The sequence below is a fragment of the Zonotrichia leucophrys genome, chromosome 6 (assembly GCF_028769735.1).
Source record: "Zonotrichia leucophrys gambelii isolate GWCS_2022_RI chromosome 6, RI_Zleu_2.0, whole genome shotgun sequence".
Lineage (NCBI taxonomy): Eukaryota > Metazoa > Chordata > Aves > Passeriformes > Passerellidae > Zonotrichia > Zonotrichia leucophrys.
In genome coordinates this window covers 14,857,829-14,885,451 of record NC_088176.1, presented here as the reverse complement: position 1 = coordinate 14,885,451, position 27,623 = coordinate 14,857,829, and the positions used below count along the sequence as shown (strand labels likewise).

Sequence of the window (27,623 nt, the reverse complement as noted above, 5' to 3'; positions counted from 1 at the left end):
CTTTGTTTTATCCTCTCTGGTCATGGTTCAAAATCAGTTTCATGAAGCTTGCATGAGTCTTTTTAGAGGAAGTGGTTGTTAAATATTTATGATATCAAATTACACATACAAGACATAAAATATTGGAAACATCCATTCTTGAATGCTTCAGGCTATTTATTTTACACTAGCTACCAACTTTATGTGGCTTTCAGAGGAGTGTCTGAATGGAGTAAATTTCAGAAAACATGCCTTGAGGTTAAAAGGATTAAGGAACTACTTTGTATTCAACAGCAAAGGCAAAAGACTGACTGGTGTGTTATTTTAAATTTTTTTCTAAAATTTCAAAGTTGCCTGCTCTATTTCTGAATATAACACAGTTTAATAAAGGTTTAATTCTGCAATCCAAATCGAAACCATCTTTAACTGTCTTCTAAAGAAAAACTGATACATTACAAATCAGCTGTAGCAGGTACTTTCCAAATCCACAAATAAATAATAGCAAATATAAGGCACAAGAAGCAAGAGGCTGCTCCTTCACACACAAGTGAACCATCTTATTACTCTCAGTGAGGATCCTGATCAGAGCCCTCAGACCCCACACCAGATTTCACTGTGGTTTTCTGTGCATAGAGCCCCTCACCCGAGCTTCACCCACCATCTAAAGGCATTAGATGGCCCACTTGGAACCCAGGCCCAGAGCTTAAACAGCATCTCTATTCCAGCTGCCAATCCAGAAACTTAGTGTTCAGCCCCCCAGGAAAACAAACAAAAACCAAACAACCTTTTCTCTCTCCCTTAGAGCACCACACAGCAAAACCAAAACTGACAATTCCCCTAGCACAGCTATTATGTCAAAAGCGGTTGAAATGTGTTCACAGAAAGTGTTCACAGCTCTGAACACTTTCTGGTTTTGTGCAATACAATTTTTCTCTTTCCAGGTGATGTGGCTGTCTGACTGAAGGCAGAAAGCCCAGCAGAAGTGAAAACCACAAAACTAAAATCACAGTTGCTTCAGATCGCAACTGGGATGGTTTCACAAGAACAGAACCTGAGGAAAAGCTTAAAGAATCAAGCTAGGGAAATATTCATCCTAAACTGAAAACTAGATTTCTTTAAAATTGAAGGTACTGTGCACAAATCAGAATGCAATACTGTTTCTTATGACAGAAAAGAATGAACTGAACCTGAGATCAGAAAAGGAAAACTAGGGAATTGAAGAAACTTTGAAACTTTCTGACTCTGAAAGAACACACAGTGCATTTCAGGAGCGTCCAAACTTATGAATAAGCAACAGCATGTAACAATTAGTATTGTGACTGCTTGTGACACTGCTGGTCTCTGAATTAATTTGAACCACTTTGAACAATTTTAGCTGGTAACTTCAGACTTCTAATATATAAACCAGATTATAGGAGATGAAATGCAGTTTTATAGTGTAATAAATGACCTAAAAGAAAGACAGCAACTTGAAAGCAAATGGTTAATGAATTTGTTAGCAAATAGGATAAATATGGTGAAAGATGTTTCCCAGCCTTGGCATCCAGCACAGAGCCTCGCTGGTGCCTGGATAAGCAGAGGAAAGCCTTGTACACAGACCTTGCTATCTCCCCAGTAAAGCTGCATTTGCAGCTGAAGGACATTGATAGAGATTCTCAAAATAGTGTGCTGGGGAAAAGGGGGGTGAGTTAGACTGAAAACACAGCACAGGCTTTGAGAACAAAAGGTCCTCTCGCAGATTTACACTTTCCAAACACCATTGATATATGCGAAAGAAAACACAGACGATAAATTCTCATTCTCAGCGCACAATTCAAGACACCACTTTAATTATTCCTATCACTTCTGTTGTCTACTGCACTCCCCCAACTTAGGAGCAACACTTCCCATGTTTTCAGCAGCACTTTTTGTGTACCCAATGTGCAGGTGCAGCAAATACCTTGGCAAGGGGCAAAGCGATTATCACTTAAGAAAACAGTAACACTGTATAGTTCATTCTTCTTCAAGGTCTTGAGCAAAGCATAAATTCTCATGAAAACCAAGTCATTGCACTTCGGGCATCAGACAGCGAACCAGGTAAGTCTCATTGCTGCTTGTAGGGCTGACCTTACCATATTTTGTAATTTATAAACTTTTCTTTCTTTCTCTCCTGCATTTGTTCAGTAATTCAAATAAGTATTTTCTCAGGTCTTAAATATAAAAGCTTCAAATTTTGTGCAATATACTGAAAAGGGGATATTGTTACTAACTTGTAATTAATTTTCAGGTCAAGTCTGCAGAGCTACACTTCATTATTTCTGAGAACTCTGCACTTTCTTGTACGTATGTCAGAAATATGCACCGATGAATTTTTAACCTACTAAATACTGTTGAATCCTATGCATTAATGTTGGTTATCTCATATTTCAACCTCTCTTTTAGTCTGCAGTACTTCTTAACAGCCTTATAGTTCAAAAGAAATGGTACTGTGTAACGAATAGAAACTGTTTTTATTCTCCCTACCATGTACTTTTATATTCCAGGTTTACTCTCGCCGCAAGCGGAGTGGATCACGATCTGGCTCGTTGTTCCTTTTTCCTATGCATATACTTCTTTGAGAATTGCTTCTAAAGAGGTATAGGGCATGGGAAAATGGGGCAGTGAGGTACTTCACCCCTCATCTCAGGCAGCATCGCGAAGGCAGCGGCAGAAATGTTTAGAGAAAACAGACGGGCCAAGAAATGAAAGGTAAATTTAGGAAACTCCCAATTTATCCTCAAAACGCGTGTAAAAATACTGCCACTATTTACTCTGATCTAACGTCTAAATCTTGGTTTCCTCTTAAAACCTGATTTATTACAAGAGTAATACTTTAAGCATTTCTCCAACTACATTATTTAATATGTTACTTAGTCTAATGTAAAGCACATGTATTGCTAAGGAGCTACCCCTGTAGTCCTTAATGCCATAAGTCCAATTGAAAATAACAAAAATGCCTCTCTCTGTCCCTGTCTCACAGGTGCCGGGATCACTGTCACTGAATCCAGGTAATGCTGACTCACAGGTGTAAAGCCCAGTCATGCAAATGCTGCCGAAGTGGGTTCTCTGTAATATATCTATAATTCTTAGAATTTTATCCTTTAAGATCCTAAGTACCTTTACATGACTCACGCGTGTGCGGAATTGTGAAGTCTCCTCTTGTAAAACTCAGTTTATAGTAAACCAGATTAAAAACGTACTAATTTTTTTTTCTTTCTTTTACCCACAGGTGTCTGGGAAGTGGAAGTAGAAGCTCTCTTTGCTCATTTTATTTTGTAGACAAACAAAATTTTAATGTTTCTGTCAAATTACTTTCATTTACTCTAAATAGCAATGTGTCACATCAACCCTGGGGGGAAAATTCTGCTGTTATGAAACAATGTAACTGTACATAATGCATGTCAAATAAATATCTAATGGTTCAGTCACAGATCAAAAGTTTGTGTTATGCTGCATCACAGTTTCTAACAAGTGTTTTAAAGCTGTGAGCTCAGAAAGAGCTAAGAACATTACATTACAAGTCATTTTACCCGGTGGTTATTGTCATGCTACACTATTCAATATTAAATGAATATTTTAGAAGCTACTTTTCATCTAATATAATGGTGTCAAAGGACTATTCTATTTACATATCACTGTTTTACTAAATTCAAAAGCAGTTATAAAACTTACATCCACAATCACATCTTTATTCACCAGGTTTTTTTTCATATCAAAGCTTGTGGTAAAGAGAGCTTGTAAGGGTTTTTGTGAATATAAAAAAAACCCAAAAAACCTATTAGTAGTCATTAAAGTCAAAAGGAACTGCCAGAATTACTGCACAAGCAGCGGATAAAAACAAAAAAAAGTATTACTAAACAAGAGACAAACCCCCCCACGTAACTTAGTTTCTCATATTTCACAGAAATTTCACAGTAATATAAAATTTTTAAAGCAATTGCACTAGAAATGTGCATATTTTACCTTTAATACATCTCTTTTAAAACTTAGCCTATAGCAAATCCAAGGTTCCTATGTAACAGGACTGCAACTGATTCTTTTTTTTTTCCTCATGGCACAGAATGCAGAGCTTAAATTCAAAGCTAATAGGAATAATAATGTCATCTCAGCCATTACCAAAACCAGGAAATAAGGTGTTTGAATTAGGAGTGAAACCTATAACAACAGCAGGCCAAATATCAACCATAATAATCACAGTAGCAGTGGAGCAAGCAGCAAGATCAAAGTGAACAGCATGAACTGATAAACAAACACCTCTTTTATATGATTTTGGGGTTTTGTATTATTTGGTGTTATTGGACCTTTTGAAATTTTCATAATGCTTGTAAAATCATTTAAGGAGAGCAAATCTAGTTCTCCTTCCTAACACCACTGGTTACGGATCCCACCTTCTGTGGCTAAAGTGAAAATTTGGCAGGCCATAACATAACCTCTAATGGTTCTTAAACGCCAAACATCTGTAATTGTCCATAAAGTGGTGAAACAACAGGATATATAAATGATAAAACTCTGAACAGGTACTGGGACCTGAGCTACCAAATCTGGAGGAGGGGTGGGACGTCAATAGCACAGTGAAGCACAGATAATTTACAGGGATTTTTACCTCTATCCAGCTCCGGCTTAATCTTTCAAACACAAAAGAAAATCCTATGCTTAAACACCTTCCTGAACAAGGCTGAAAGGAGAGTAAAATACATGGTTTGTGTGGGTGGAGAGACCTTCCCCCCCTTTTCCTTTGGCATAATGCAAGATACACTCTAATTATCATTTAAAAATAATTATTTTAAGTGAGAACAATAAACCTAGGTTGTAAAGACAGGATGATCCCATACTGTAGTGTTTAACTAGAAACACAGAATTTTAGCTGTAAATATCTTTTTCACTCCTGAAAACATCAGGATAAGATGAACCTATAGAACGATGCAATGAAAAGAACATAAGGTACGTGTCATGTTATTGAATAGTAAATACTCAGTGGTGTAAAATGAAGGGCTGGAAAAATCAAAAAACATTACAATACAAATGAAATCAGTATTAAGGGTTGCACTGTTCAGCAAATGCACCACAGTTTATATCACTGAGTTAGGCAGGGAAACCATAAACAAAGTTCTTTTGCACAAATATACTCCTGCTGCTCATTCTGTTTGTCACTGCACATGTAACTGCTGGGAAGCAGGAAAAATTGAACACAAGATGTCTTTTTTTGGAAATCATGCCCTCGTATTTGGAAACATTGTGCATGCATGACTCATCCTGCAGTTCCCATGACTCCCTATTCCTGCTTTTGCTTCGCTGTATCTGGTCTTTAAACTAGATCAGAGAACCAACCCTGATCTAATTCCTTTTGCACCTGCACAAACAGGCACAGATGCATGAGTATAACAAAAGAAATTAAATAAGAGAAGCAGAAGTTGCTTCTGCTGGCAGGACAGTTAGGAACCTCTTTGGAACTGCAGTGTGAGGAAAAAAATTTACCCTTCCACTGCACCCAGTTTGCCTAACACAAAATACCCATGAGAGATTTGTCCTAGAGAAAAATCTTCATCTCTGCCTATTTCAAAGACTCACAAGACACTTGTAAATGTAATTAATCTCTAAATCCACCTGTCAGCACTGCCATAAGTGACAATGGAAAAGCAATAAGCAATCATGGTCTGTACATCCAAACAGAGGGGTTTTGCTACAAAATGGAAGCAACATACTATACCATGAACACTTACATTCATTGGTTACTAAAACTGAAGCTAAATCTTCAAATACTATTCCCGCATACACATGAAATTTTCTTTTTTTAAATTTTTCTTTGGATGCCAATAGGTCAGCTTCATAACTCCATGTGAACAAGAGAGGTGCAGCTCTATATGAAAAACTGAGCAGATTAAACAGCTCACTGATGCTGAAAAGGAGCAGTCTGTCATACCTTCCTTCTCCTCCTGATTACCTTGGACCAATTCAGGCTAATTTTCTGAGCCTCGATTAATTCTTACCAAAGACAGAAAGAGGAAAAAGAAAAATTCTTGGCTTTGGGGTTAAACAAAAAGCAAACCAGAACCAGTGAAAAAAATCCATCAAAACAACTGTGTATATTAGTCCTTGCTAACTTCATGGGTTTTTTCACTAAAGAACTGCAATTTAATGATAATTTACACACCATGCACATGAGCATAAAGAGAGAAAGGAAAACATAAAGAGCCTGACTCAATATCTGGCTTCAAATACCTCAATGTGGGACTAATCCAGGGGTTCCTTGCTCTAGTAAATAAATGCTACATCAACTTAATTAACGAGATCTTATTCTTCCGTCGGACAGACGGATTTCCCCCAGCCCCCGAGAGGACGCGCCGAGGCTCCGAGAGCATCGCCCCGATCCTTTCCCGCAGCGCTCCCCCTGCCGACCCCGCCGGGCACGGAGCGGCCGGCCCCGCACACCGGGACCGCGGGGCAGGGGAACGGGGGGGCTGGGTGTTTGTGGAGTGTATTGGAATACAAGATCTGTTGCTAGGATGGAAGGATTTGCGGTCTTTACGGTTTTCTTTCCTGAGCTCATCCCTTTCTGCAAGCCATTCATTTTAATAGCATAACCTTCTTCAGAACTTGGGGTTACAATGCTTATGCCTGTCAGTAAAATGTAGCTTTTACCATTATTGATAGTCAGCTTTGATATGCATCCACGCTGTGGATTTATTTATTTATTTTTAAAAGCAATCTTTGTAACTATTATGCAAACTACCACGGGCTTAAAAGTAAAAACATACTAACATTACTCAAACTTAAATCTAGTACATAGAAAATGCCTTACAATGTGGACTGGATTTTCAGTCCAATAAACTACTACTTTTTTTTCCCATACTTCTTCTCCACTCTGTAGGACCAAAGCCTCACAGCTATAGGTAAGAGAAGCTGGAGATCAAGTGAAGCAAGGATATAAAAAAGAAAAAAAATTACAGTGAAGAAAGCCTAGTGACACAGCAAACAGAGGCAGATTTTCCATGAGATGGGTCAAGGTTTGTAATAAAATCTCCCTGCCTTTTTTTTCTCCATGCTCTATAATATGTCGAGGGCGTTAAATTAAGATGAAGCAGTATTCGAAAGTTAATTCTAAAAAATAAGCATTGTTTTGCATTAAAGGGAGCGAGGGGAGAAGATGATATCCATTATCTGTGGCTAATTCAGGAAGAACAGCCCTTCCCGGCGCAGGGACCGCGGCTCTCCCGGCGGGCGGCGCTGCCCGAGCGGAGACCGAGCCCGGCCCGGCCCCTCCGGGCTGCAGCGGGACTGGGGCGGCCACGGAGCGACCCCGGCTGGAGCAGCATCGGAGCCACGCTGGGGCACACGGCAAACTGCCAGAAAAGGCGGCAAAAAGGAAGCCCTGGAAGTATAAGTTGTATTCAAGAATCAGTATTTATTTACTAGTGAGTTACATCTCCATCTGCACATCAATCCAGTTCTGACCTTGTTCTGCCTTTTGCTCTCCATCTGGAGAAAGTGAGGAGTTATACTGACCCGCTGACTGTAGAGACACCTGCATTTGCTCATATAAAGAAACAAATCTACTCACTACTGAGTGAACCATCCTGGTTCTTCGTCTTCCCCCTTCTACTTCAAGCATTGCTCTGTGCAAGTTAAAGAGCTCATCCAGCTTTTCAGTAAGTGGGTGTATCTCCAAACTGTTAAAAAAAGCAATTTTCTTTTATTTTTCTCTTTCCCCCTTTTCCTGCTGGCTTAGAAACCCAAATGAACTCCCTGATAGATCAGAGGGCCACCTAAATTCAGAGCACATGGGGAAAAGCATGGCCAGCAGACAGAAGCAGGAGTAAATCAATTCCTCCCAACAGCAGAGCTGGCAGTTCTGTTCAACGTGTTCCATTTAGATAGGCATGTCCTTTGCATGAGATGGAAATTAATGTCGTTTGTAACGTTTTTATCTGATTAATGTCTTTAATATTAATCAAAATAACTGAATAACCTGTTTCCAGAGTTTTTCATTGCTAACATACTGACAAATCCTACTACATCTATGCAGCAATATTTTCTGTGCTCAAACCAACACCAGAAGATTAATTGTTGCTTTGCAGGAAATTATCTTGACAATTGATGCAATGATTAAAAGCATTAACAACTATGAGACACATCATAAAGTTATTTCAAACAGACACTTAAATAGACAACAGAAAGCACAGCTGTAGGTGTCACCAGATGTTCTCACCGAGGGCTCTGTCAAGAAAAACTGCCCTTAAATCACAGCAGTAAAATGTGGATCAGTGGCACCGCCACTACACTTACTTACAGCTTACCATTTAGATTCTAAGCTTGGGTCATCATGGATTTTGTAGCCCACGTGTTCATAAAAAGCGCTGATGATCAATGGAAAATGGGATAAATGTTTCATCACAGGTTCTGACGAATGTTAATTGCTAACCAGAAACACACGACAATTACCTTTTGACTTGTAATTGCTCTCAGGTGATGGTCGCTTATGACATCCAATCACTCCATCAAAGTCCTTTGAACGGGAGCTTGGCCTCAAGCCACGATCTGTATCTTGTGTAAATCATCACAATAACACTCCGCTGCATCAACAGTAGCATACTTTAAAATAATGTGTTTCAAGCATATTTTTGCTGGTGTTTATCACTTTCACAGCCACTGATACTTCTAGTTTTGTTGAGTTTCCTGTTTAGTTCTAACATCACAGGTCAAATGACAATGGGCAAAAATAAAACTTGTTGTTAATTAGGTTACTGCCTCCCCAAAATCAATCAATCACGCACCACAGCACCCCAAGTCTCTAAAATTTAAATATCAACCAAAGGAAACATAATAGAAAGATCTTAGAGGGGAAAATAATCACACTAACAAAATCAAAACCCATTAAAAACAAAATAAAATGCATATTGGTTTTCTAACATAATAGAACACTGAACATCTTCTTTAGTGCAGTCACATGCCAGCACAGGACAGTTTAGTCATTAGATCATCTATTTCTGTTTACAATAAAAGAGACAATGTCTAAAACAGCCACCAGAGTCACTTTCATTGTATGTCTGTACAAGGTTTTCTGCATGAAACAAGTAGGAAGGAAGCCTCACAATCTAAAGCATAGTCTGAAAGACTGCTCGACTTAGAGGTAAATAAAATTTTGTATTAGCTTCCTGAGTCTTTTGAAATTAGGGCCTTTCTCCTGAAATTGTGCAGTCGATTATTACAATATAGTCAGATAATAACATGATCGATCATTGCAGGATAAAAAAACAAAATATCCACAAATCGACAGGTTTCACTAACACTAAAATACAAATTTTAAAACTGCCATCATAGTGGCAAAAACTTTACTGTTTCAAGACATTTGTTCATCTATTAAAATAAGCACAATAATAATCAACAACTAGAAACATTAATATAACAAAGGAACAGTATCTTGCTAATCCTTCTGGTTAGATGTTGTTACCTGTAACACTAAAATTACAATTATTCATTTCAGAGACTGTCTAATACTTACTCATTTTTCCAGACCAAACTTTACTTTCTCCAGGATTAATTTGCAGGGTTATAGGACTAGGAAACAGGCTAATTAAAAAATAATGGTCCATTATTTGGAATGGTCCTTTTCAGAAAAATCGTCCTGAACATTGAATCATTTCCCAGTAATTTTTACTATAACCTTATGGAAACGAAGAGGGCAGTGGGGCAGTGGTGTTGGTGAGTTCGGATTGGTTTTTAGTAAAAAGAAAAGCTGTAACTTTCAACTTTCATCTTAATTGCTTTTTAGAGCAGCAAATTACCGTGGGCAGAATCAAAAGCACATGAAGACAATGCAACCACCGTCCCTGTTAGCTAAGTCAGAAGAGCTTTTCTTTAAAACATAAGTGTCAGGTCTGCCAAGTCATTGCTTTACCTGGAAGCCTATGTAGTCACCTACTGAAAGTGTCATGTTCATTTAAAAAAAAACAAACATAAAAACAACAAAACCAAGCAAGACTGCTCAAGGCAGATATTCAAGAGATGGTGGGGTTTTTTCTTTTTACTACAAGAAGAGTAAAAGACTTTATAAAAGCAGATGAATGTGTATATGAAGAATATTCAAAATCAGAGTCTCAAAATTTCTTACGTGTGTCATGCTTCAGCATAGTTAACAAAATTACATTGTGTTTTAAGGGAGGAAATTATATTCCTGCCTGAGAAATACAGAAAACCTAAGAAGAGACAGAGCTGCGAGTGTAGCATTATCTCATTTATGCCATCTCACTATAAACGCATCACCCTTCGTAAAAGGTGACATGAATTTCTTTGAAGTTTAAGGATTAGCACGTTGTCTCAAACATGTTCCGCTCCGTGGAAGCCGCTTCATTATCTCTGACTGTATAAACTCAAGCAGCGGTGACTGTTTACTGAAACAACCTGTAAATGTGTTAGCCCGTGTTTGCTGGGGATAAGGACTGTGCCATCGCAGGCCCACTTCAGACCGTAAAAGTGGTTCTTTTCTCACCCTTATCTGAATCATCCTTGAACAGACTGCCTCTGAACAGAGTTTACACTCCTCTTCTTTGATCTACTTCATAAGAACATCAGAACTGTTTACTTTGAAATGCACACATTTCTTTCTTGGGATGCAGGGAAAGGAGATGGCGTTTTAAGACATGAACAGATAAATTCAAGTGAACTAGTAATTTTCTCAGTGTTTCCCGTCCTGTCCAATGTCCTAACATATAACTGCTCATTGTTTAATCTTATTCTTAAATAAATTCATAAGCATGAACTGAAATTATTAAAAACTCTGTTTTCTGAAAATGACCTAACAAATTGCTATGCAAATATCTGTCTCTAGTTTCAATCGTTCTCTCCTGGAAGACTTCTTAAAATCTCTGATTCTACATAAACTGAAGTCAACAAGTCTAGGACTTCAGAGGAAGATGAGAGTCCTGACTGCAGCACTCCGCCTCATGGACAGCACCAAAAATAGTTAACCCTGCACTTGCCAAGTAACTCCAACCTCTACCCACTCAGACTCAGCATAGAGCACTGAGCTGCTCTCAGGCATACTGATAAGATACTGTATCAGTGTTTCTTCTAGATTTCTTCAAGATTTCTATCTGACGAGGACTACTTACTTGTTCCTACCTCACGTCCCTACTTCTTTTGCTGATTATATGCAAGGGGATTCTTTCAAGCCTTGCATCAAACAGGCAAGAGGGTGGCAAAATTTGGGTATAAGACTCATAGAAGGGGCTTCTCTCTGTCCTTCTTTGTTATCAGTCCCTTCTGAATCCTCGTCCTTCATAGCAGAAGATAGAGACTGGAAACCAGGGGGGCCGAGGGCAGCGTGAAGAAGCCCAGGCCGTGATGCAATTCCCAGCACCTACGTGGTGAGACGACTCGGTGCTGAACTTGGCGCCAGGTCAGGCAGCCTTGAGTTCTGCAAACTGCTGCGCTCGGAGATTAGGCGGATGTAACAATCACCTGAAAGGGGAGATTAAAGCGCCTCTCAATGAGGTCCTTTGTCCCCGGCCTCATTTGATGCTTTGGGCCTTTTCAAACCACGCCGGGGACGGCGCTTTAAATGTTTGTCCCGGCGTCCGGGGTGGCTCCAGCGAGCAGCGAGGGCCGGCAGGGCTGGGGACATGGACAAGGGGCCCTTCTCGGTGGAGTGGCTGGCGCAGAGCAGCCGCGGCGGAGACCGGGATCTGCCCGGTGAGTGCCGGCCGTGCCCCCCGGGTCCCCCCGAGCAGCGGCCGCGGCGCTTTCCATCCCTCGAAGGGTCCCCCGAAGGGTTCCCCCTTCTGACGCCCCCACCTGTCCCCGCAGAGTCGCCCCGGGAGCGGGAGGCGGCGGAGCGCCCCGGGCTCGTAGCGGGGCCGGCGGGAGCCGCGCCCGGGCGGGTCCGCACCAAGTTCTCGGCCGCGCAGCTGCGGGAGCTGGAGCGCAGCTTCTGCGAGCAGCGCTACATCGGCGCCGGCGAGAAGCGGCGCTTGGCCGCCGCGCTGAACCTCTCCCAGAGCCAGGTGAGCGCCGCCTCGCCCTCCGCCCCAGCGGGACACGGGGATGGGAGGCACCTCGCGGTCACCGGGGGACGCGGCGCGGACAGTGATGGGGACAGTGACAGCTCCCGCAGGTGCGGCGGCCAGGGCCGCCCCCCAGCCTCGCCCCCCTGGCAGCAAACGGGGCTGTAGCAAACTGAGAGCCCAGGCTCAGCTCCGAGTGCCCCAGGGACAAGGGGCAAATGGAAAACCGTGAATGCAAGTTCTAAACCTGAAACTTCACTGGGGGTAAAGGTACTTTTGTGATCTCCAGAACCTCAGTTTTCAGGCTAATTCTTTGCTATGTTTGCGTATCTACTTGGCAGGGGCATTGCAGGGTTTTTGAACAGAACCACCCCTACCCAGCCCTTTTATCCCCACTGCACAAGCCTTGTGTTACAGCCCTGGCCCATATCTAGGTATTGGCTTGCCGTGCATCATGGAGTGCTCAATTCTTCATCATGCCAACACAATTACTCTGCATTAAATATAGGCCAACGTTATTAGCCCTACACCTTTACTGTTAATGGATTCTGTTACTTTGACAATAAGTCTGCCTTTCCATACTACTATATGGAAGAGGAGCTATATGGAAAAGGGTTTGTTTGTTTGGTTCTTGACTCTTTTTTCCTATCCTCAGATAAAAACCTGGTTTCAGAATCGCCGTATGAAGTTCAAACGCCAGACTCAAGATGCCAGGATCGAAGCTCTTTTCTCGGGCTTGTTTTTGCCCTGTCATTGTTACCCAGACACGGCTGCATCCAGCTGTCCTCATGGGGTGGATGTCAATGTCCCTGCTACCTCTGCTGCTTCCCTTCACCCGGCTGTGCCAAACCCTGCCTTGTTGTTACCTTCTGTTCCAGCTCAGTCTCTTCAGCCAGTTTTGCCAAGTCCAGCTTTACTGTTGCCTCCCGGGCCAGGATTATCTTGTTGCTCTTCTGTGCTTCCAGCAATGACTCTAAATACTGAACATAAAAGACTGATGTTCCAACCAGATCTTCCCTCCTGTTAAAAATGTAAACGATTATCTGTAATCTCAAAAAAGTGCCAAATATCTCTAAGAGTAACTAATTATTTTGTTATATTAGATAAAGATTCTTTGAATTATTTTCTTTACATAAAAAGTTCGATTAGAGGAGAAAATAATTTATTCATATTAGAGAAGTTATTCTGAGAGTGGAAGCGGAGGACATGAAATCTTATTTCTAGAGTTGTCATCATGCTGTATAGAAATTTCTATATAAATTTTCTTACCTAAAAGTTTTCAGAAAATAACCTATAATCATGTGGGGATATCCACTCAAAAAGTGGAGTACCGTATACACTGAAATTTATGTAGTAACTATGTTTTTTAATAGGCAATGGTGGTAAAAACGTTGTCCATTCTACCTGAGTGGGAGTTTTTAAGAAAACATTTGTGAGCTACAGCCAAGTGCATTTAAATAAAAATGTAACCAAAGGTAAAAATGCTATCAACAAAACCGAACAAGTTGCCCAGTATTCTCTTTTATGTGTATATTCTGGACCATTCTTCAAGTGGTCTCACCTGTTTTTGATGGACATGTTGCATTTATGCATTAAAAGAGAGATAAAGCTAAGGAATTAAGAGGCAAGCATGCATGTTGATGCCAATGTCAAGCATACTTGTAATTTAAATCTGATTATGAAAAGAATTGTTCACCAATTCAGGTCTCTTGGGACTCTGAAAAAGAAAACATTTTACTTTTTACTTCCAGAAGTTGCAGCTGTAACTTAATAGCCTCCCTAATTTTGAAGCTGCAGAATAAGTTAAGGCTTGATCTTAGGAACACTTAGGGATGTTCCTAAAAGTCACTAAGCAAGTTTTACGGATAGTAGCAAAATCAAGTGTTTAGACTATGGGAAAACAGAGACCTTACATCAGCATGAAGCAGCTGCAGCAGGTGTGACTACATCTTCTACCCCAGACCAGACCAATCTAACTTGCTTGCTAGGTGATGGTTAGACTACTCTGCAGCTGTAAAGAGGGAAAAAATGAACACCAAAAAAAATAAAAAACAACCCACCACTAACAAGGAAAATACCCAAATCCCCCCTTTCATCTGCTCCAAAGACAAAAAAAAAAAAGAGGCCTGCCACATCTTTGTGCCATGCATTCCCTCTCCCTTCTCCCTCCACCCTCCAGGTCCGTGTACCCTCCCCCAGCGCCTCCCTCCGTGGCGTTTGGCAGCCAAAAGGGAGGGGGGAAGCTGGGAGGCACCCGAAGGAATTTCCCCCTCCACACCGCTCCTCTGTGCCCGCCAGGGCAGCGCCGGTCCGTGACAGAGCCAGGCAGCTGAAGGGACGGCCTGGCATTTCCAGGTCACTTTGAGCACACTTCACAGAATATTCCCTTTACCCCTTCCAAGTGTTTTTTCACAGGTGAGAAGCCCTTAGGCTATTACATCGAAACTCATGATGACTCAGCGCATTAGAGGGTGGAAATTTAGACTATAGTGCAACAATCAAATAATGTATTTAAAAGGCCTTACAAATGAATTAACAAGACTTCATTAAAATCGAGACTAAGAAATAAGTGTTAAGAGAGCACTTTTAGGAGTGAACACCACTCCCAGGAGGAACTAAAAAACCCCAACACCTTTCAAGATTACTAAAGCAAAACTTTACGTTTAGAGGAAATAGATCAAATTGCCTAAAGAAGTGCAAATTGCCAAGTACGCAGTTATAATTGTTTTCTAGCGGTGAGACAAGGGCCAAATTTTCAGGTTACAATCACAATCAGATGATATGGCTTTGAACCAGACACAAATATGCCCAAATTTTTTTTTGCCTAGCATTTGCTTTGGCAATTGTAAAACTTGAAAATTCCATAATGAAGGCCTAATTATGTTAATTCCTTTTAAAAGACATGTTGACTTAATAAATATAATTACCTCTGCTGCCTTCACATGGAAGACGGGACTGAACTTGTAATATTTTAGTTATATCCACTGAGAAACTCAGTGACAACTTACCCTTCCTCTGGAGGATGTACTTAGCTCAAAGCACAGTGCAGAGCAACTGGTGCAGTTGCCTCTGTCCAAGCTACCAAACAACTCATCAACAGACAGACAATCTCGGTGGGACAATAGGAAAGACAGACAAAATGTATTTAACCTTTAAATCCACTACCTTTACACAGGAGGACAAGTGACCACTGCAATTTGCATTGCACAAGTGTAATCTTTTATAGAGTTGACAATATAACCCTGTTTAAGTTTTATTAATATATATAAACACATTTATGAATAAACTAGGGGGAACAATGAAGACCATCTACATAACATATTAGACTAGATTAATTAATATTTAATATTATCAAATATAAAATTATTAATTCTCATATTTAATTTAATAAAGACATTCTTTCAAATCAGGCAAGAGATTCTGAGCATAAAATACATTACAGTATAAAACACTTCTCTATCACTATAATGCATATACTGGGTGGCATTGCCTGTCCATTTTGTTCTGAAGAACGGGATGGAAAGAAGGATGAGGAAGCAGGTGCTGATGGTAGTAGGGCAGTTCATTTGCCATTAAGTGGTAGGCGCTTTGGGATGCGTCGTATCTGGGAAAGGAGAAGCTGAACTGCACAGCAGGCACCGGGGTGAAAGGCAGGAGTCTCTGGTGCTGGGCAGCAAAGGGGTAGTGGAGACCATCCTGAAACAGAGCTGGGGAGGGCCCCGGGGCGTAGCTGTGGAACGGAACCGGGGACACGAGGCTGTGCTGGTGGTCCTGGATCTGTCGCTTCAGTTTCATCCTCCGGTTCTGAAACCAGGTCTTAATCTAGGCAACAAAAAGAAGGGGGAGATGCAGGAGACAAATCAGGGACTTTGCCTAAGGATAATGTGCAAACTATAAACAACTGTATCTCAGCTGCTTTTGCCCTGTTGCTTCAGATGGAATTGACACAGAGGGACTGATGCTTTTGCCCTACGTAGCAAAAGGCAGAAGATCTGCGGGAAGTAGAGAAGAGAGTGGCTGAGTTCAGGGATTTTACAATAATCAATTAGAGTCTTTAAGACCAGTTTTGAGCTCTGCATGGTCTACACGCAGATCGCCGTATATCCAGGACTGTTTATCCCACTAACAAATAAAAATATCTTGACGGCTTCCAGATAGAAAGTGCCACAAATTTCCCGGAGTGATAACTCGTTAATCCCCGAGAGATCCCCCAGCCCCTATGTCCTGGGTTGACTATATGATGCTTTTATCCCCAATCGTCTCAAAGGTCTGTTCATCGCAGTTGAAGACAGATGTGGAACCGCCAACCTTGGCTGCTCCTGCCAAGCGGGGCCGGGAAGGATCCGCTTCCTGCGGGACTCACCTGGATCTCCGAGAGCTGCAAGGCAGCCGCCAGCTTCCTGCGCTCCGTGGCGCCGAGGTACTTGTGTCTCTGGAAGGTTTTCTCCAGGCGGCAGACCTGCTCCGAGGTGAAGGCGGTGCGCGCCCGCCGCTGCCGCCCGCGGCCCCCGCCCGCCGCCGCGGCCTCGCCGCGCTCCGCGCCCGCGCTCTCGCTCTCGTAGCCCGAGGACTCGTCGGCGCTGAGCCAGCCGCCATCGGGGGCTGCAGGAAGAGGAGAAGCGGCGGTGAGGCCCCTGCCCGGTTGGACAGGGCCTCCGCCGCCCCTCAGCCCTGCCAGGCCGTGCCACCGGCAAGATCCCGGCGTGTTCCCAGCCCGCTCCCCTTATCTCTCGGCCTCCCACCCACTCTCCCTCCTCACGCACCTGTGTCCGACGGGCAGGGCTCGCTGCCATCCCGGGGGTGGTCCCGGCTCGGCTCGGCCGCGCAGGGCTCGCTGTCGGCGGGCTGGCCCGGCTCGGGGCTGCTCCGGCGGGGCTTGGCCCTGACCAGCAGCGTGGGGCTGCCCAGCGAGCTGGGGGCGCGGGGAGGGGGCGCACAGCAAATGTGGGGCCTGCCCCCATTGGGCTTGGTCTCTGCCGAAGGGACCTGTGCCTGATTCACCTGATCCATGGCTGAGTCGGGCTGGGTGACCCACGGCCGGGTCCGCTCTTATATGGGCCCTCCGTGCCGGGAGGGGTCGTTTGTAAGTGCGAACACACATCAAAGTGGGAATCGGGCAGAGATAACAGCTACCAGCGAGGAAGAAAGTTCACACGTCTGGCAAATGTCTACAGCCCTTGGCTCCAGCGTGTCTGCGGGGCCGGGGAGACCCCCTTGAAGTGCAAAGCTGCCCCTCTCCCCCGGAGGGCAGGGCACGGGCAGCCCCAGCCTCGCAAACCGCCTCCAAAAACACCGTGGCTGCCGGTGCCAGCGCGGGTTCACGGCCCCCTTCTCAGCAGCGGGGTCCCACACTGCACAATGCCCGAAACCAGCCCCGAGACCCGCACCCACGGGGCCAGGGCAGGGATGAGGGACAAGGAACCTCGGGTACAGCCTGCCAGCCCCGCCGTCCTTTTCCCTCCCTGGGAAAAGCCACGGGGTGCCAATGTCGAGAAGTCCCTATCCACGGGGCTCAGAGCCAGGCTGGGGGGGAGCAGAGCCTCGGGCCCTCTCAGCTTGAACTTGGCGCCGCCTGTCTAGCCAGAAAACGCAGCCCATCGCCCCAATCGTTTAGCGATCAAAGCGCTGGGTGAGCAGCGCAGCTCGCACCTCATCAGCTTCATACTGCCGCAATCCATGTGCCGCTTCCCGACAAGGACGGTGCCCTTGTAATGCAGGGAGGATACCAAGACACCTCCCAGCACCGCTTGGTTGGGGGAAAAGGGCATCTCGGCAGCTCAGCCCGTCTCCAGGTTCTTCTTTTGTTCAGCTCTACCGGGATTTTTGGTCACGCCAGTAAAAAATACCACACCGAGCACGAGCACGCCTGCAGTAGAATGGAAGCGAGCGCCAATCCCTCTAACTGGGTAAATGCACTGACAGGACCTCAATTTCAATGACGATTCCAAAATCCTCAGAGTTCCTGCTCGGATGCATCACCGGAAGAAGTGGAGCCCATAAACCCTGGTCTGACAGGGTCTGTTTCTTTCTAAACCACAGCAATAATCTAGGTTCCCACACACACGGGCAATGTGAAAGGAAAAAAGAAGTCAACCAAACCCCAACTAAACCATCTCCCCAGTTTATTATGAAAATCGTTTGGGAAAAACCCCTCATGTTCGTGCTATTAATTTTTACTGTCTCAGGTGTTCCCGTAACTCCGTGGCCGGGGGAATGTGTCCAAGGTTATCAACCCCTCCCCATCCCACAGAGTCGGCTTGTCCCTCCCCCACGCTGGCCCCGGGGGAGGGATAAAGCCCAGGCACCCGAGCAATGCAAACCCCTCACCAAGCGCTGGATTCCTCCTGAAGCTTTGCTTGCAACACCGTCCCCTCCGGGCAGGGATGGGGAAGGCTGTTGTTCCCTCGGCACAGCCTCGACAGAGAGATCCCCCTGCTCTTTGCGGGGTGCTGGGCACAGCTACTAAAGGGGTTTCACTTATTGCTGGCACAGACTGTCATTTTGGCTGATATGCGCAAGCCAATGCAAATGTCCAAGCAGTTGAACACAGCTGGATCCCACCCTGGATCAGAACCGCACACCTGTGAGTGCCACTGACCCAAAACCACTGTAACACGAACATTTAAATCCTAGACACATGTCAGTCAAGCAGGGATAGGTTTTGTTCCCCAAATGAACTAAGAGCCTGCACATTAATTTTAATAACTTCAGGATTTAATAACTATTCCTTAACTATCCCACTTGTGTTTGGTCCCTCTTTTTCTGAAGCAAACACATCACTATTTTATCTCCAATCTTTCTTCAGAGCAGCAATTTCTGAATAACCTCATATGTGGACAAATCCAAGCAGAAAAACTCATGTTCTGCCACATAGAAACTCATGCACAGCAAGCTGTCCTTGGTAAAGCAGTGAGTGCTATCTGCAGAGCCTGACTACCTCACCAGAAAGAAGTTTAGACACAATACATGAAAACCACTGGTATTCAGGTGCTCCCAAACAGAGCACGCACTACTCAGCAAGCAGTATGAACTCTGCCTCCAGCAGGGCAGCCTCTCCCACCGTTTCTCCAGCAGAAGAAATCTGTGCCAAGCCAGGCAGCCTTGGGTCCCCCGTGCCCTGCAGGCCCCTCTCCCACCCGAGCACACAAGAAACACCCAGGGACCGCCCTGCAGGAGAGACACTTCATCCCCAGCTGCCAAAATTGAACCAGACACGGGAGGACCAAGCAGTGCTGTGCCCAAAGACACCAACATTTGCACTGGTACATTATGTGTGTCTTAGGCAAATGTTATTGTTCATGAAGAGCTGCTACCATTTCCTGCCTCTCCTTTGGCTGGGAATACAGGGAAGCAGCCGACCTGTCACACAGTCAACGAAAACTATTTTTGAATTGCCTATTTAGCGGGATATTTAAACCAAACACCAGGATCCCCCCAACACCAGATGAAAGTAGCTGCATCTGTGGACCACAAAACCCTGGAACAGATGGGGAAAGTGTGGAAGGTGTTATGTGGCTATTGTAGTTCCCATTAGAAAGAGGTGGCAGCTTGAGAAACTTGAAAACTTTAACGACCCTGGGTGGACAGAGGTGCTACAGCTGCAGTTAAATCTTTCCCTCACCTTGCAGTAGTATGGGGCTCATATGAGACACAAATTTACTTCCATTCAATTCTTTCCCGTTATGTGAAATTTTTACAGCATTCAATTGATCTTTATATATAAACATGGTGAAAAAAAAAATCTAAATTCTCAGGGAAAATGATGTATTTTCCTAGAGAATTCTGTATACTCAGAACTTCAGATATTGTATAATATTGAAAAATGGGTGGATTTTTCTTATGTGTGTTATATTAAGAACATGGTGGACCCATTTCTTCAAATCACATTTCAAAATATTTATTCCTCTGCCTTACAACCATAAGAAACACACTTGCTGCTTCAAGAAATGGACTGAAAGCTTATGCACTCTTGTAACTCGGTATGAAATCCTGAATGTCAGTGCAGGGATTCGTGCCAGGATGTGACAATTACAGACACGGCTGTCAGGACAGAGTGCTCTTCCCATGTGAGCTCGACAAGGCTTCTAAGGACAAATGGCAGATTTCTCTCACTGCTATGCCTGGGAATATTTCATCTGGGGCTTTGTGCCCATGTGGCATGTAAATCCATGGGAACAGGCAAGACTGCAGCAGCTCTTCAGCATGAAGGTATTGCCTGAGGAAGATCCAGCCCATTGTTCAGGCTGCAAGACACTAGATACTCATCCTTTGCCAGATGCTGAAGCACTTTGGTTGCCCAGGAATGCTGTTGGTGTGCAAAGGCCACCTTCAGCAGACCATCACATTGATTTTGCATGAAAACATAAAGAAAAAGTGGACGTATTTTGCCAACAGAAAAATAGTCTTTCTCAAGGGGAATAATTACTAGGATAGTTGGGCAAATCTTCAAGTTGCAAACTTTCTACCTGCTAGCCATGTCTGTAAGTAGACCATGGGGAAAATAAAAACCAAAAAACAAACCCAAACCAAAACCTCAAAACAATATACAGACCAAACTATCATAGTATTTATCATAGATTGAGAGTTGATGTACTAGGCCACCAGATCTGGGACAGTGGCTCCATCATAGCCAGATCCTAATTATATTTATGTAAAGCACCGATTTTCCAACGCATTATTGACAACACTGGAGGAGTGGAGACGATAGGGGGTGCAATGCCAACCACTCCACTATGAGAAAGCGAAAAACCCAACAAACCCAAGCCAAAAAGACTCCAACATTGGAACACCACAAAAAAACCCCATGGTTAGCTGCACAAATGGGCAGGAGGAGAGAGCCTGGGGAAGCGTAGCATCCCTTCAGAGGCAAGTAAACTCATTTTAAGGATCGGAGTTTTAACACGGCTAAGAGTGCAGGCAAGGCAGGACAGTCTGCTCTGCTCCAGAAGGGCCCGCAGGCAGCCGCAGGGCCCGGGCTGGGCCCCGGCCGGTGGGACAGCTGATGGCTGTTTGTACCCTCCGCTGCTCCCCTTTGGAAATGCTAACTCGGTTATTCAGCGTCTCCTTTGATGTCCTGATAGGTGCTATTAGATAGTCAATTAGGCATCAACGAGATCGATTGTTTGGGAATAGATGCTTTTCTGTTTGAAGTACCCGTGAACACTAACAGTGCCGTCACCCCGCCGCTCCTTTGCCCACGGGAACAATGCGGGCTAACACACAATAAATGACAAATGCTACTGACTCAGCCCGCAGCGCTTCACCCTCTTCTCTCCCGGCTCACGCTGCAAGCCCAGATATCCCCATTCAGCCGCTGTGGGAGCAAACACGCCCTTTGCATTAAAAACGATTTATCGGGGAAATATTTCTGCGTGCTTTGCAGATCTAATGGACAAAGCACCTTGATAAGTTAACAAGTTAGCTCGAAACAAGCTAGCACTTGAATTTCTATGCGCGCCATCGCCCCAGTGCCTAAGGTACTTGTGACACCTCCACAGTTGTTCAGAATTACCCAGACAGAATTACTAGGAGCTGAAATAAGAATTAAAGCACTTAGCCTACCTGAATACCGAAGAGACACTGGGATTAACTCCCTACTAGGTACTATTAGAGGGTAACACTAGGTCGAAGCCTAGGAGTTTAAGACACAAGTATAAAGGAAAAGTAGTAAAATCTACACAAGGAACATGTCGAGACCAAGTCTCTCCTCTTTCTCCCCCCCCCCACTACGGTGGGATTTATCCAGTTAATTGTCATCTAATTGAGTATCAAAGAAAGAGATAATGGGCAGCAATTAGATGTAATGGCCTAACAGTGCGAGATCTCTCTCGATTAGCACACAACGCCGAATAACTTCACCTAGTTTGTAAAGAGGTCCTCGGAGCGGCTCCACCATGTCTGGGAGCTGCAGGGGGCTGACACACCCCGGTCCCATTCCCAGTCCCCTGATGGTCGCTTTGGCCAAATTGGGACGGGCGTTCCGCGCGCGGCTGCCGGCGGCTCCCCCGCCCCGCGGTGTAAATTCAATCAGGTGTCGCCCCCTCCGCGCACGCACTGCGGGGGACAAGGCCTTTGAAGTCAGCGCTCTGGCAATTTTCCCCTCCCATCCCCTTTTCCTCCCCGGGGAGCCCAGTTTCCAGATTATACAGCCTCTTCCTCGGGAGCCGCCGGGCCGGGGGGTTCCGACAATTTCACCCCGCGAGCATTAAACTACTCCTCCCCAGCTAATCGACTCGCCTTTTTTTTTCGTTTTTCCTTTTTTTTTTTTTTTTTTTTTCCTCCTTCCCATTTGTAGCTCGCTTGCCCCCCACACCGCTTTGTGCTGCCGGAAAGCGTTCCGGGGCTGGGTTATTGCGGTTATTGAGGGCACAAAGGCGGCTGCTCCCCGCCGCGCTGCCCGGGGCTCGGCTGCGGGGCCGGAGCGCTCCCGCCTCCTGCGAGGGGCCGGTACCGTGCAGGTGTCACTGACGCTAGTGCCCCTTTACTGCTGACAGGGCTAAAACACAGTGAAGGGGAAATTCAAACAAGCAGGAAGAAAGCCTGAAGCCCGCGTTTCTTTCTCTCAGATCAAAGGGAAAAAAGTGCATTTATATTTTAATGCTAGAGTTGGACGGCTTTAGCAAAAATGAAATTACTTCACATAAAGCTTTCTAGACAACTGGAGCGTAGTAGTTGCCTTCTAGACTTCTAGAAAAAGCCGATTTTTGCAGGTCGGCGAGAAATGATCATGTAGACATTCGGAGGAGCCTGTTACTATTAGGGACTCGGCCAAGTGCGCATCACCTCTCGCGTTCATTTCAGCAACTACCGGGAAACAGAACAGTATTTGCAAGCTACCCCTGCCGTAAAACTGGCAAAGTATTTCATGCTCTTGTTGAACATACCTGGGGCCAAGGAGTCATTATGTTAAGTGACCATTAGCACCCTTTCTAACAGAGATCGGCTTCTGTCTCGCCAGCCGCTCTGCAGCTCGTACGCCCGGAGCTGGGATGCCCCGTTAGTCCCGCTAACCAGCGCTCGGCCCTGGCACAAAACCCGCCAGCCCAGCCAGAGCAGGGGGAGCCGGACACACCCGCCCGGGCCCGCTGGGCTCCATCCCCGAGACCGACCGGGGCTGGTGTCCCTCGGCCTCGCAGTCCCGCTTGTCCCGGCGCGGGCTTGAGTCACGGCAAGGACGGCAGCGCTGTGTGCTGTGCCCGGCAGCACCGGCTGCCTCTGCCTGGCCCTAAACGTCTGCACGGAGGGGAAGGGAAGCTGCTGCCCCGCTCCGGGCACCGCCGGAGCCGAGCTCGGAGCGGGCAGGGCAGGGCAGGCTGGGGCCGGGTTACGAGTCCGGGAGCAGGGAGGGCAGACCCAGGAGATGAGGGCTTATTCAGAGCCACCCCAGATCACTTCTCCCCGGGGACATAAGGGTGTGCTCCGCCTCTCCCTCTTTAGCACTGGGGTGACACCCTCCTCCCCTGCACGAACCCCAACCCTGCAGCTCCCCTCCCAGGAAGCAGCTCCCCAGCGCAGGCGGGAGCGCTTTGTTCTCTCTCTTTCCATCTGTCTCTCACTTTCCCCGGGCCCAGCTGCGGCGCTGCCCGTGCCCGCTTCCCTTCCCCCTCCCCCGTTTGGCCCGGGGTGCGGCGCTCCCGGATCGCTGCGGGCAGTCCCGGTGCCCTCAGGGAGCGCTCCGTCCCTCCACCCCCAGCTTCCCGTACCGCCGCTCTGCCCTCTGAGAGCAGGAGGGGTTATTCCCATTATTCCTTTCCTACGAGCTGAGCAGAGCATTTGGAGAAGTGGTGGGACTCTCTTCTGTGGCCATACGAGATTATAAAGGGAACTCCTAACCCTCCAACTATTACTCCCTTGAAAACAGAAAGCCACATGGAGTCTAATGCTTTTTATGATAAGTTGTACATTTATGGGCCTTGTCTGCTTTGTTATTTTAAACACGACTGCTTTAGAGCAGAGGAAAATATTCACGATTGCAGCTCTTTGTGGAGACACCCCAGTTCCCTGATGACGTTTGAAAGTGCCAAAGAAATTTCTTCAAATCAATATTACCGTTTAATGATACCTGACTTCGAGAAATAAGCCTCCATCAAATGGGAAATTCACTTACGTGTCAACAAACTTCCCTGAGACCTCATCAAGATTGATAGCACCTTAGCCCTTTTTAATTTAGCTGAAATTCTTGCATGAGAGACACACAACTTGTGCAATTGCAAACAGATACTATTATCTCAAAAGACTAGAAAAATACAACACAGATTACAAAAAAATCAAGACTTGCAGAGGTGACTGCAAAGCCCAGTGCCCACAGCAGCACATAATGTTGCTTTTCACCAGTCAAGGGTACTCGAGTGGGAGATTGGCCTCTGCATACAAAAGATATTCAGGAGGCTGACAGAGAGCCCTGAGACCATTCATTACAGGAGTTTAAATTACCAGTGTGCCGGAAATATCCTGGTAACCCCCCAGATCACATCTAAAGTCATGGAAATTTTTATTGCTCTTTTCATGTTAGTTGACAATTGGCTTTGAAAGATTTATGTTAACTTACAGTCAAAGATAATTTCTCAGAACCCTTTTTCGGGCCTGAAATCAGGCCATTTTGATCATCAGCTTATTAGTTCATTATCCAAATTTTTAAAGTTCGTATAGCACAGTAAGGAATTGTACTGCCTCTTATGGAAAACCAGCTTTGGAATGCTGAAATTCTTTTGATCATCACTGTTGTACCCTGATAACTGCATGTAAAATGATCAGATACTGTTTTGTAGATAAGAGATTTCAAGACCCTTTCCAGGATCTGTTTAGGTAAGAAGGTCTTACTAATCTACTGAGGCAGCCCATAAAATTGTGAAAATATAATATCATACTTATTTAGAAAGTAATTTTTAAAATATTTAGACTATTTGTTCTGCTACCATAGCAAGCCCAGTATTGAGTAACAGGTGTATCCACATATTTGGCTAAAAGCACAGTTTCATGACAGGATACCTGCTTTAGAAGACAGAGGGAAATTCACATTTTTTTAATTCAGTGGCAGAATAAATTGCAGATGGGGTAGAACAAATCTAGATAAGAAGGAATCTATGCTTCTTTAAGTGAAGAGAAGCTTTCTTTTGGGGCAGGATGAATACTTCTACAATCCTTAACAAAGGAATTCACATGAAAGCTGGAAAAAAATTTAGGTTTATTAAAAGATTCCATTTATATTATTGTTTATCCCACCCCGTTTATATTTTACATTTTACAGTTGCCTATAAATGCAAGGGCCGGAAGTCCATGATTCGGATTGTCCAGCATCTCTGTGTAAATATTTAGGTCGGTGCTGCATCATAACTCCACCAAGCAGTTATGGACGAGGGCAGCCCAGAGACCCGGGAGTAGTGCAAATCCTCTTTAGTCCTGGTTGGTGTCAGAGGGTCAGACACCGAGCAGGAAGGCCCTGGGGTCCCGGTACCCCACGAAGCAGGGCGCTGCCCACAAGCCCACCGGCTGCGCTCTGCAGGCGCTGCTGAGGTCCAGGGCGGGTGCGGGCAGGGCCGCCAAAGGGAAGCCCTCAGGTGCGGCCCCTTGCCGGGGCAGAGGCGGTGGCCGGGCCACGTACGTGAGCGGCAGGGGCAGCACGGCGCCCTGAGGTCCGTAAGGGAGAGCGGGGCTGCAGAAGGGCTCCGTCCTCAGCTCCTGCAGCTGCCGCTTGAGCTTCATCCGGCGGTTCTGAAACCACGTCTTGATCTGGTGGGGAAGGAGAAAAGACGAGGTTATAGTTACAACGCCACCGAGGCTTGGTTATCTGGTTGTTTGGAGCCGTGCCGTGGCCCTTCCCCGCTTACCTGCACCTCGGAGAGGCGCATCCTGCCCGCCAGCTGCCGCCGCTCGGCCGCGCCCAGGTACTGCTGCCGCTGGAAGGAGCTCTCCAGGGTGCTGATCTGCTCCGCGCTGAACGCCGTGCGCAGCCGCCGCCCGCCGCGCCCGCACGGCTCCTCGGGGCCCGCGCACTCGGGACCGTCCTCCGGCACCGCTCCCGACGGCCTCCCGCCTGCTGCTGTCCCGCCTGCTCCTGGGCACAGGGACAAAGAGAAGCAAAGGGTCAGCCCGGCCTGGGCGCCACGCGGGGAACCGCGGCCCCTCCGCCCCGAGCAGCCCCCGCGCACCGGTGCCTTCCCGGGCAGGCCCGGGGGTGTCCCAGCCCCGCCGCCCCCGCCCGGGAGCCCCGGCGGTCCCGCGGTACCTGCGGCGGGAGTGGCCGCCCCGCTGTCCCGGCTCCGGCCGCCCGTCCCGTCCCCGTTCCGAGGGCCCGCCGGCTGCTCCGGGCTCCGCTCGCTCTGATCGAGGCTGGAGCCGCAGCCGGGCCCGTGGCCCGCGGACGATGCTCGGTGTGGGGAGCCCTCGGTGGGGCTCTTGAGAGTTTGGCTGCTCTGGGACAACCATTCCACGGAGAAAGGGGCCTTAGTCATCGTGCCTCGCTTCGGAGATGCCGGGAAGGAGGCGCGGAGTACAGGCCTCTCCTTTATAGCGCAACTCCCGGAGGAAAACGTTGTTTGTGTAAATACACATCAAAGGGCCAGATAAGTATCATCTAATTGCTATCAGACCTCCCCCCCAACAAAAGATATCGTTCACACATTGCCCCAGCTCGCGGAGGCTCGGCTCCGCCGTGTCTGCCCCTGAGGAGTTCACTCCGCCGTCAGTGATTTACAGCTCTTGTTACATCCTATCCCCATGCAAATGGCATTTATGGAGCTGAGCAGCCTCAAACGGCGCTGGGGAATGTACCCCCGGGGGAGCGCAGCATCCCCGGCCGCTGCAGGGAGCAGGGACGCTGCCACTTCCGACTCCCTTCCCCTGGAGTTGCTCTTCCATTCCTTTTCAAGCACCAGGCCCACTGTTCTTCTCCAGCCTGCTCCTCTCGGGGCTCAGCACTGCGTTCCCGAGACAGCCTAGGCCAGGCAAGCGGAGAAACTCACTCACTGGGTTCTCCGGGATTGCAGCACCAGGCACAGGCTGAGGAGTTTGGAGGAGAAGGTTGTGAAACAGAAAAGGGTAAATGTCAAGGTCATTGGATTCTACAAATCGACAGGCTTCTGGTCGTTTATATAAAAGTATGGTTTCTGGACTACCGAGTCAGAAAATGACAATCATTGCCTTAGAATTCACATTCTGCTGAGAGTTCTGAAATTACAGGATTCATGTCATATCTTCCCTCCCAGAACTCTTGCAGCTATGCAGGTCACCCAGATTTTTCTACTATCTCACCTTTTTTCTTTTTACTACCTTATGTGTGTCTTTCAGAAACGTTCCTGTTCATCTTTGGGTTTTGTGTGCCACAGGAACACTTGGCTGCTGCAGCAAAGCCTCTGTAGTACATTGATAAAAGGCTCTTGGTGCTTTATGGGCAGTTTTTCATTGCAGGGTAGCCGTGAGTTCCTTCCCCTTTTCACCCTCCTGTCCTGTGCAAGAACAGAGTGGGACTTGCACTGCATTGATAATTCCTATCACAGCCCTGCTTGGTATCAGTCTGCCTCCAGAGATCATGATTGCACATCTCATTTATCTGTCCTTGTTCTTGCCTGCTGCTCTACACTCACCCACCACCTGCACACAAACCCAGCGCTCTGCTGTCTCTCTGTCCTG

At 46.1% G+C, this 27,623-nt stretch overlaps 4 protein-coding genes and 1 long non-coding RNA gene across 13 annotated transcripts in view; 2 read left to right on the top strand and 3 right to left on the bottom strand.

Moving 5' to 3' along the window:
• The window catches only part of LOC135449510 (endogenous retrovirus group K member 10 Gag polyprotein-like), a 46,470-nt gene extending 33,461 nt beyond the window's left edge, over positions 1 to 13,009 (bottom strand). For 4 of the 7 annotated variants that reach the window (XM_064716600.1, XM_064716601.1, XM_064716607.1 and 1 more), the window contains exon 1: positions 12,863 to 13,009. The gene's annotated coding sequence lies outside the window, so the exon portion shown is untranslated. Of the gene's footprint in view, positions 1 to 7,555; positions 7,589 to 8,291; positions 8,393 to 8,436; positions 8,499 to 12,862 lie in introns of those variants that run through there. The other 3 variants (XM_064716603.1, XM_064716602.1, XM_064716604.1) reach the window with 3 other exon arrangements.
• LOC135449739 (uncharacterized) lies at positions 1,974 to 3,593 on the top strand. Of its 2 annotated transcripts, XR_010440823.1 has the most exons (5): positions 2,030 to 2,055; positions 2,246 to 2,297; positions 2,502 to 2,706; positions 2,978 to 3,005; positions 3,227 to 3,593. It is a non-coding gene; the product is annotated as an uncharacterized LOC135449739 (long non-coding RNA). The 2 variants fall into 2 exon arrangements; XR_010440824.1 differs by lacking the exon at positions 2,246 to 2,297 and having other exon boundaries at positions 1,974 to 2,055; positions 3,227 to 3,432.
• Positions 11,383 to 13,589, top strand: LOC135449512 (homeobox protein vex1-like). 2 transcript variants are annotated; one of them, XM_064716610.1, is made up of 3 exons: positions 11,383 to 11,685; positions 11,800 to 11,996; positions 12,652 to 13,585. In XM_064716610.1, the coding sequence occupies exons 1-3, from the start codon at positions 11,616 to 11,618 to the stop codon at positions 13,021 to 13,023; spliced, it is 639 nt and encodes a 212-aa protein (XP_064572680.1). In that variant the 5' UTR covers positions 11,383 to 11,615; the 3' UTR covers positions 13,024 to 13,585. The 2 variants fall into 2 exon arrangements, with proteins under 2 accessions (XP_064572680.1, XP_064572678.1); XM_064716608.1 differs by having other exon boundaries at positions 11,383 to 11,996; positions 12,652 to 13,589.
• Positions 13,590 to 15,110: 1,521 nt separating this feature from the next.
• On the bottom strand, positions 15,111 to 17,764 carry LOC135449540 (homeobox protein vent1-like). Its single transcript, XM_064716662.1, is given in 5 exon segments — positions 15,111 to 15,818; positions 16,360 to 16,598; positions 16,760 to 17,035; positions 17,038 to 17,070; positions 17,073 to 17,764. Coding segments are annotated over 5 exon segments (933 nt in total). The 5' UTR covers positions 17,098 to 17,764; the 3' UTR covers positions 15,111 to 15,458.
• Positions 17,765 to 24,975: 7,211 nt separating this feature from the next.
• Positions 24,976 to 27,407, bottom strand: LOC135449650 (transcription factor LBX2-like). The gene is made up of 3 exons (XM_064716851.1): positions 26,221 to 27,407; positions 25,823 to 26,049; positions 24,976 to 25,724 (listed from the first exon to the last, which is right to left on the bottom strand). The coding sequence occupies exons 1-3, from the start codon at positions 26,444 to 26,446 to the stop codon at positions 25,413 to 25,415; spliced, it is 765 nt and encodes a 254-aa protein (XP_064572921.1). The 5' UTR covers positions 26,447 to 27,407; the 3' UTR covers positions 24,976 to 25,412.
• Between the last annotated feature and the right edge of the window lie 216 nt (positions 27,408 to 27,623).

Excerpts from the sequence above, each read along its gene's own strand:
- LOC135449650 (XM_064716851.1), bottom strand. The coding sequence starts at position 26,446 with ATGACTAAGGCCCCTTTCTCCGTGGAATGGTTGTCCCAGAGCAGCCAA. Across the intron at positions 26,050-26,220 it reads GGCGGCCACTCCCGCCGCAG|GAGCAGGCGGGACAGCAGCA; the intron begins GTACCGCGGGAC and ends CCCTGTGCCCAG. Across the intron at positions 25,725-25,822 it reads TGCGCCTCTCCGAGGTGCAG|ATCAAGACGTGGTTTCAGAA; the intron begins GTAAGCGGGGAA and ends CTTCCCCACCAG.
- LOC135449512 (XM_064716608.1), top strand. The coding sequence starts at position 11,616 with ATGGACAAGGGGCCCTTCTCGGTGGAGTGGCTGGCGCAGAGCAGCCGC. Across the intron at positions 11,997-12,651 it reads TGAACCTCTCCCAGAGCCAG|ATAAAAACCTGGTTTCAGAA; the intron begins GTGAGCGCCGCC and ends TCCTATCCTCAG.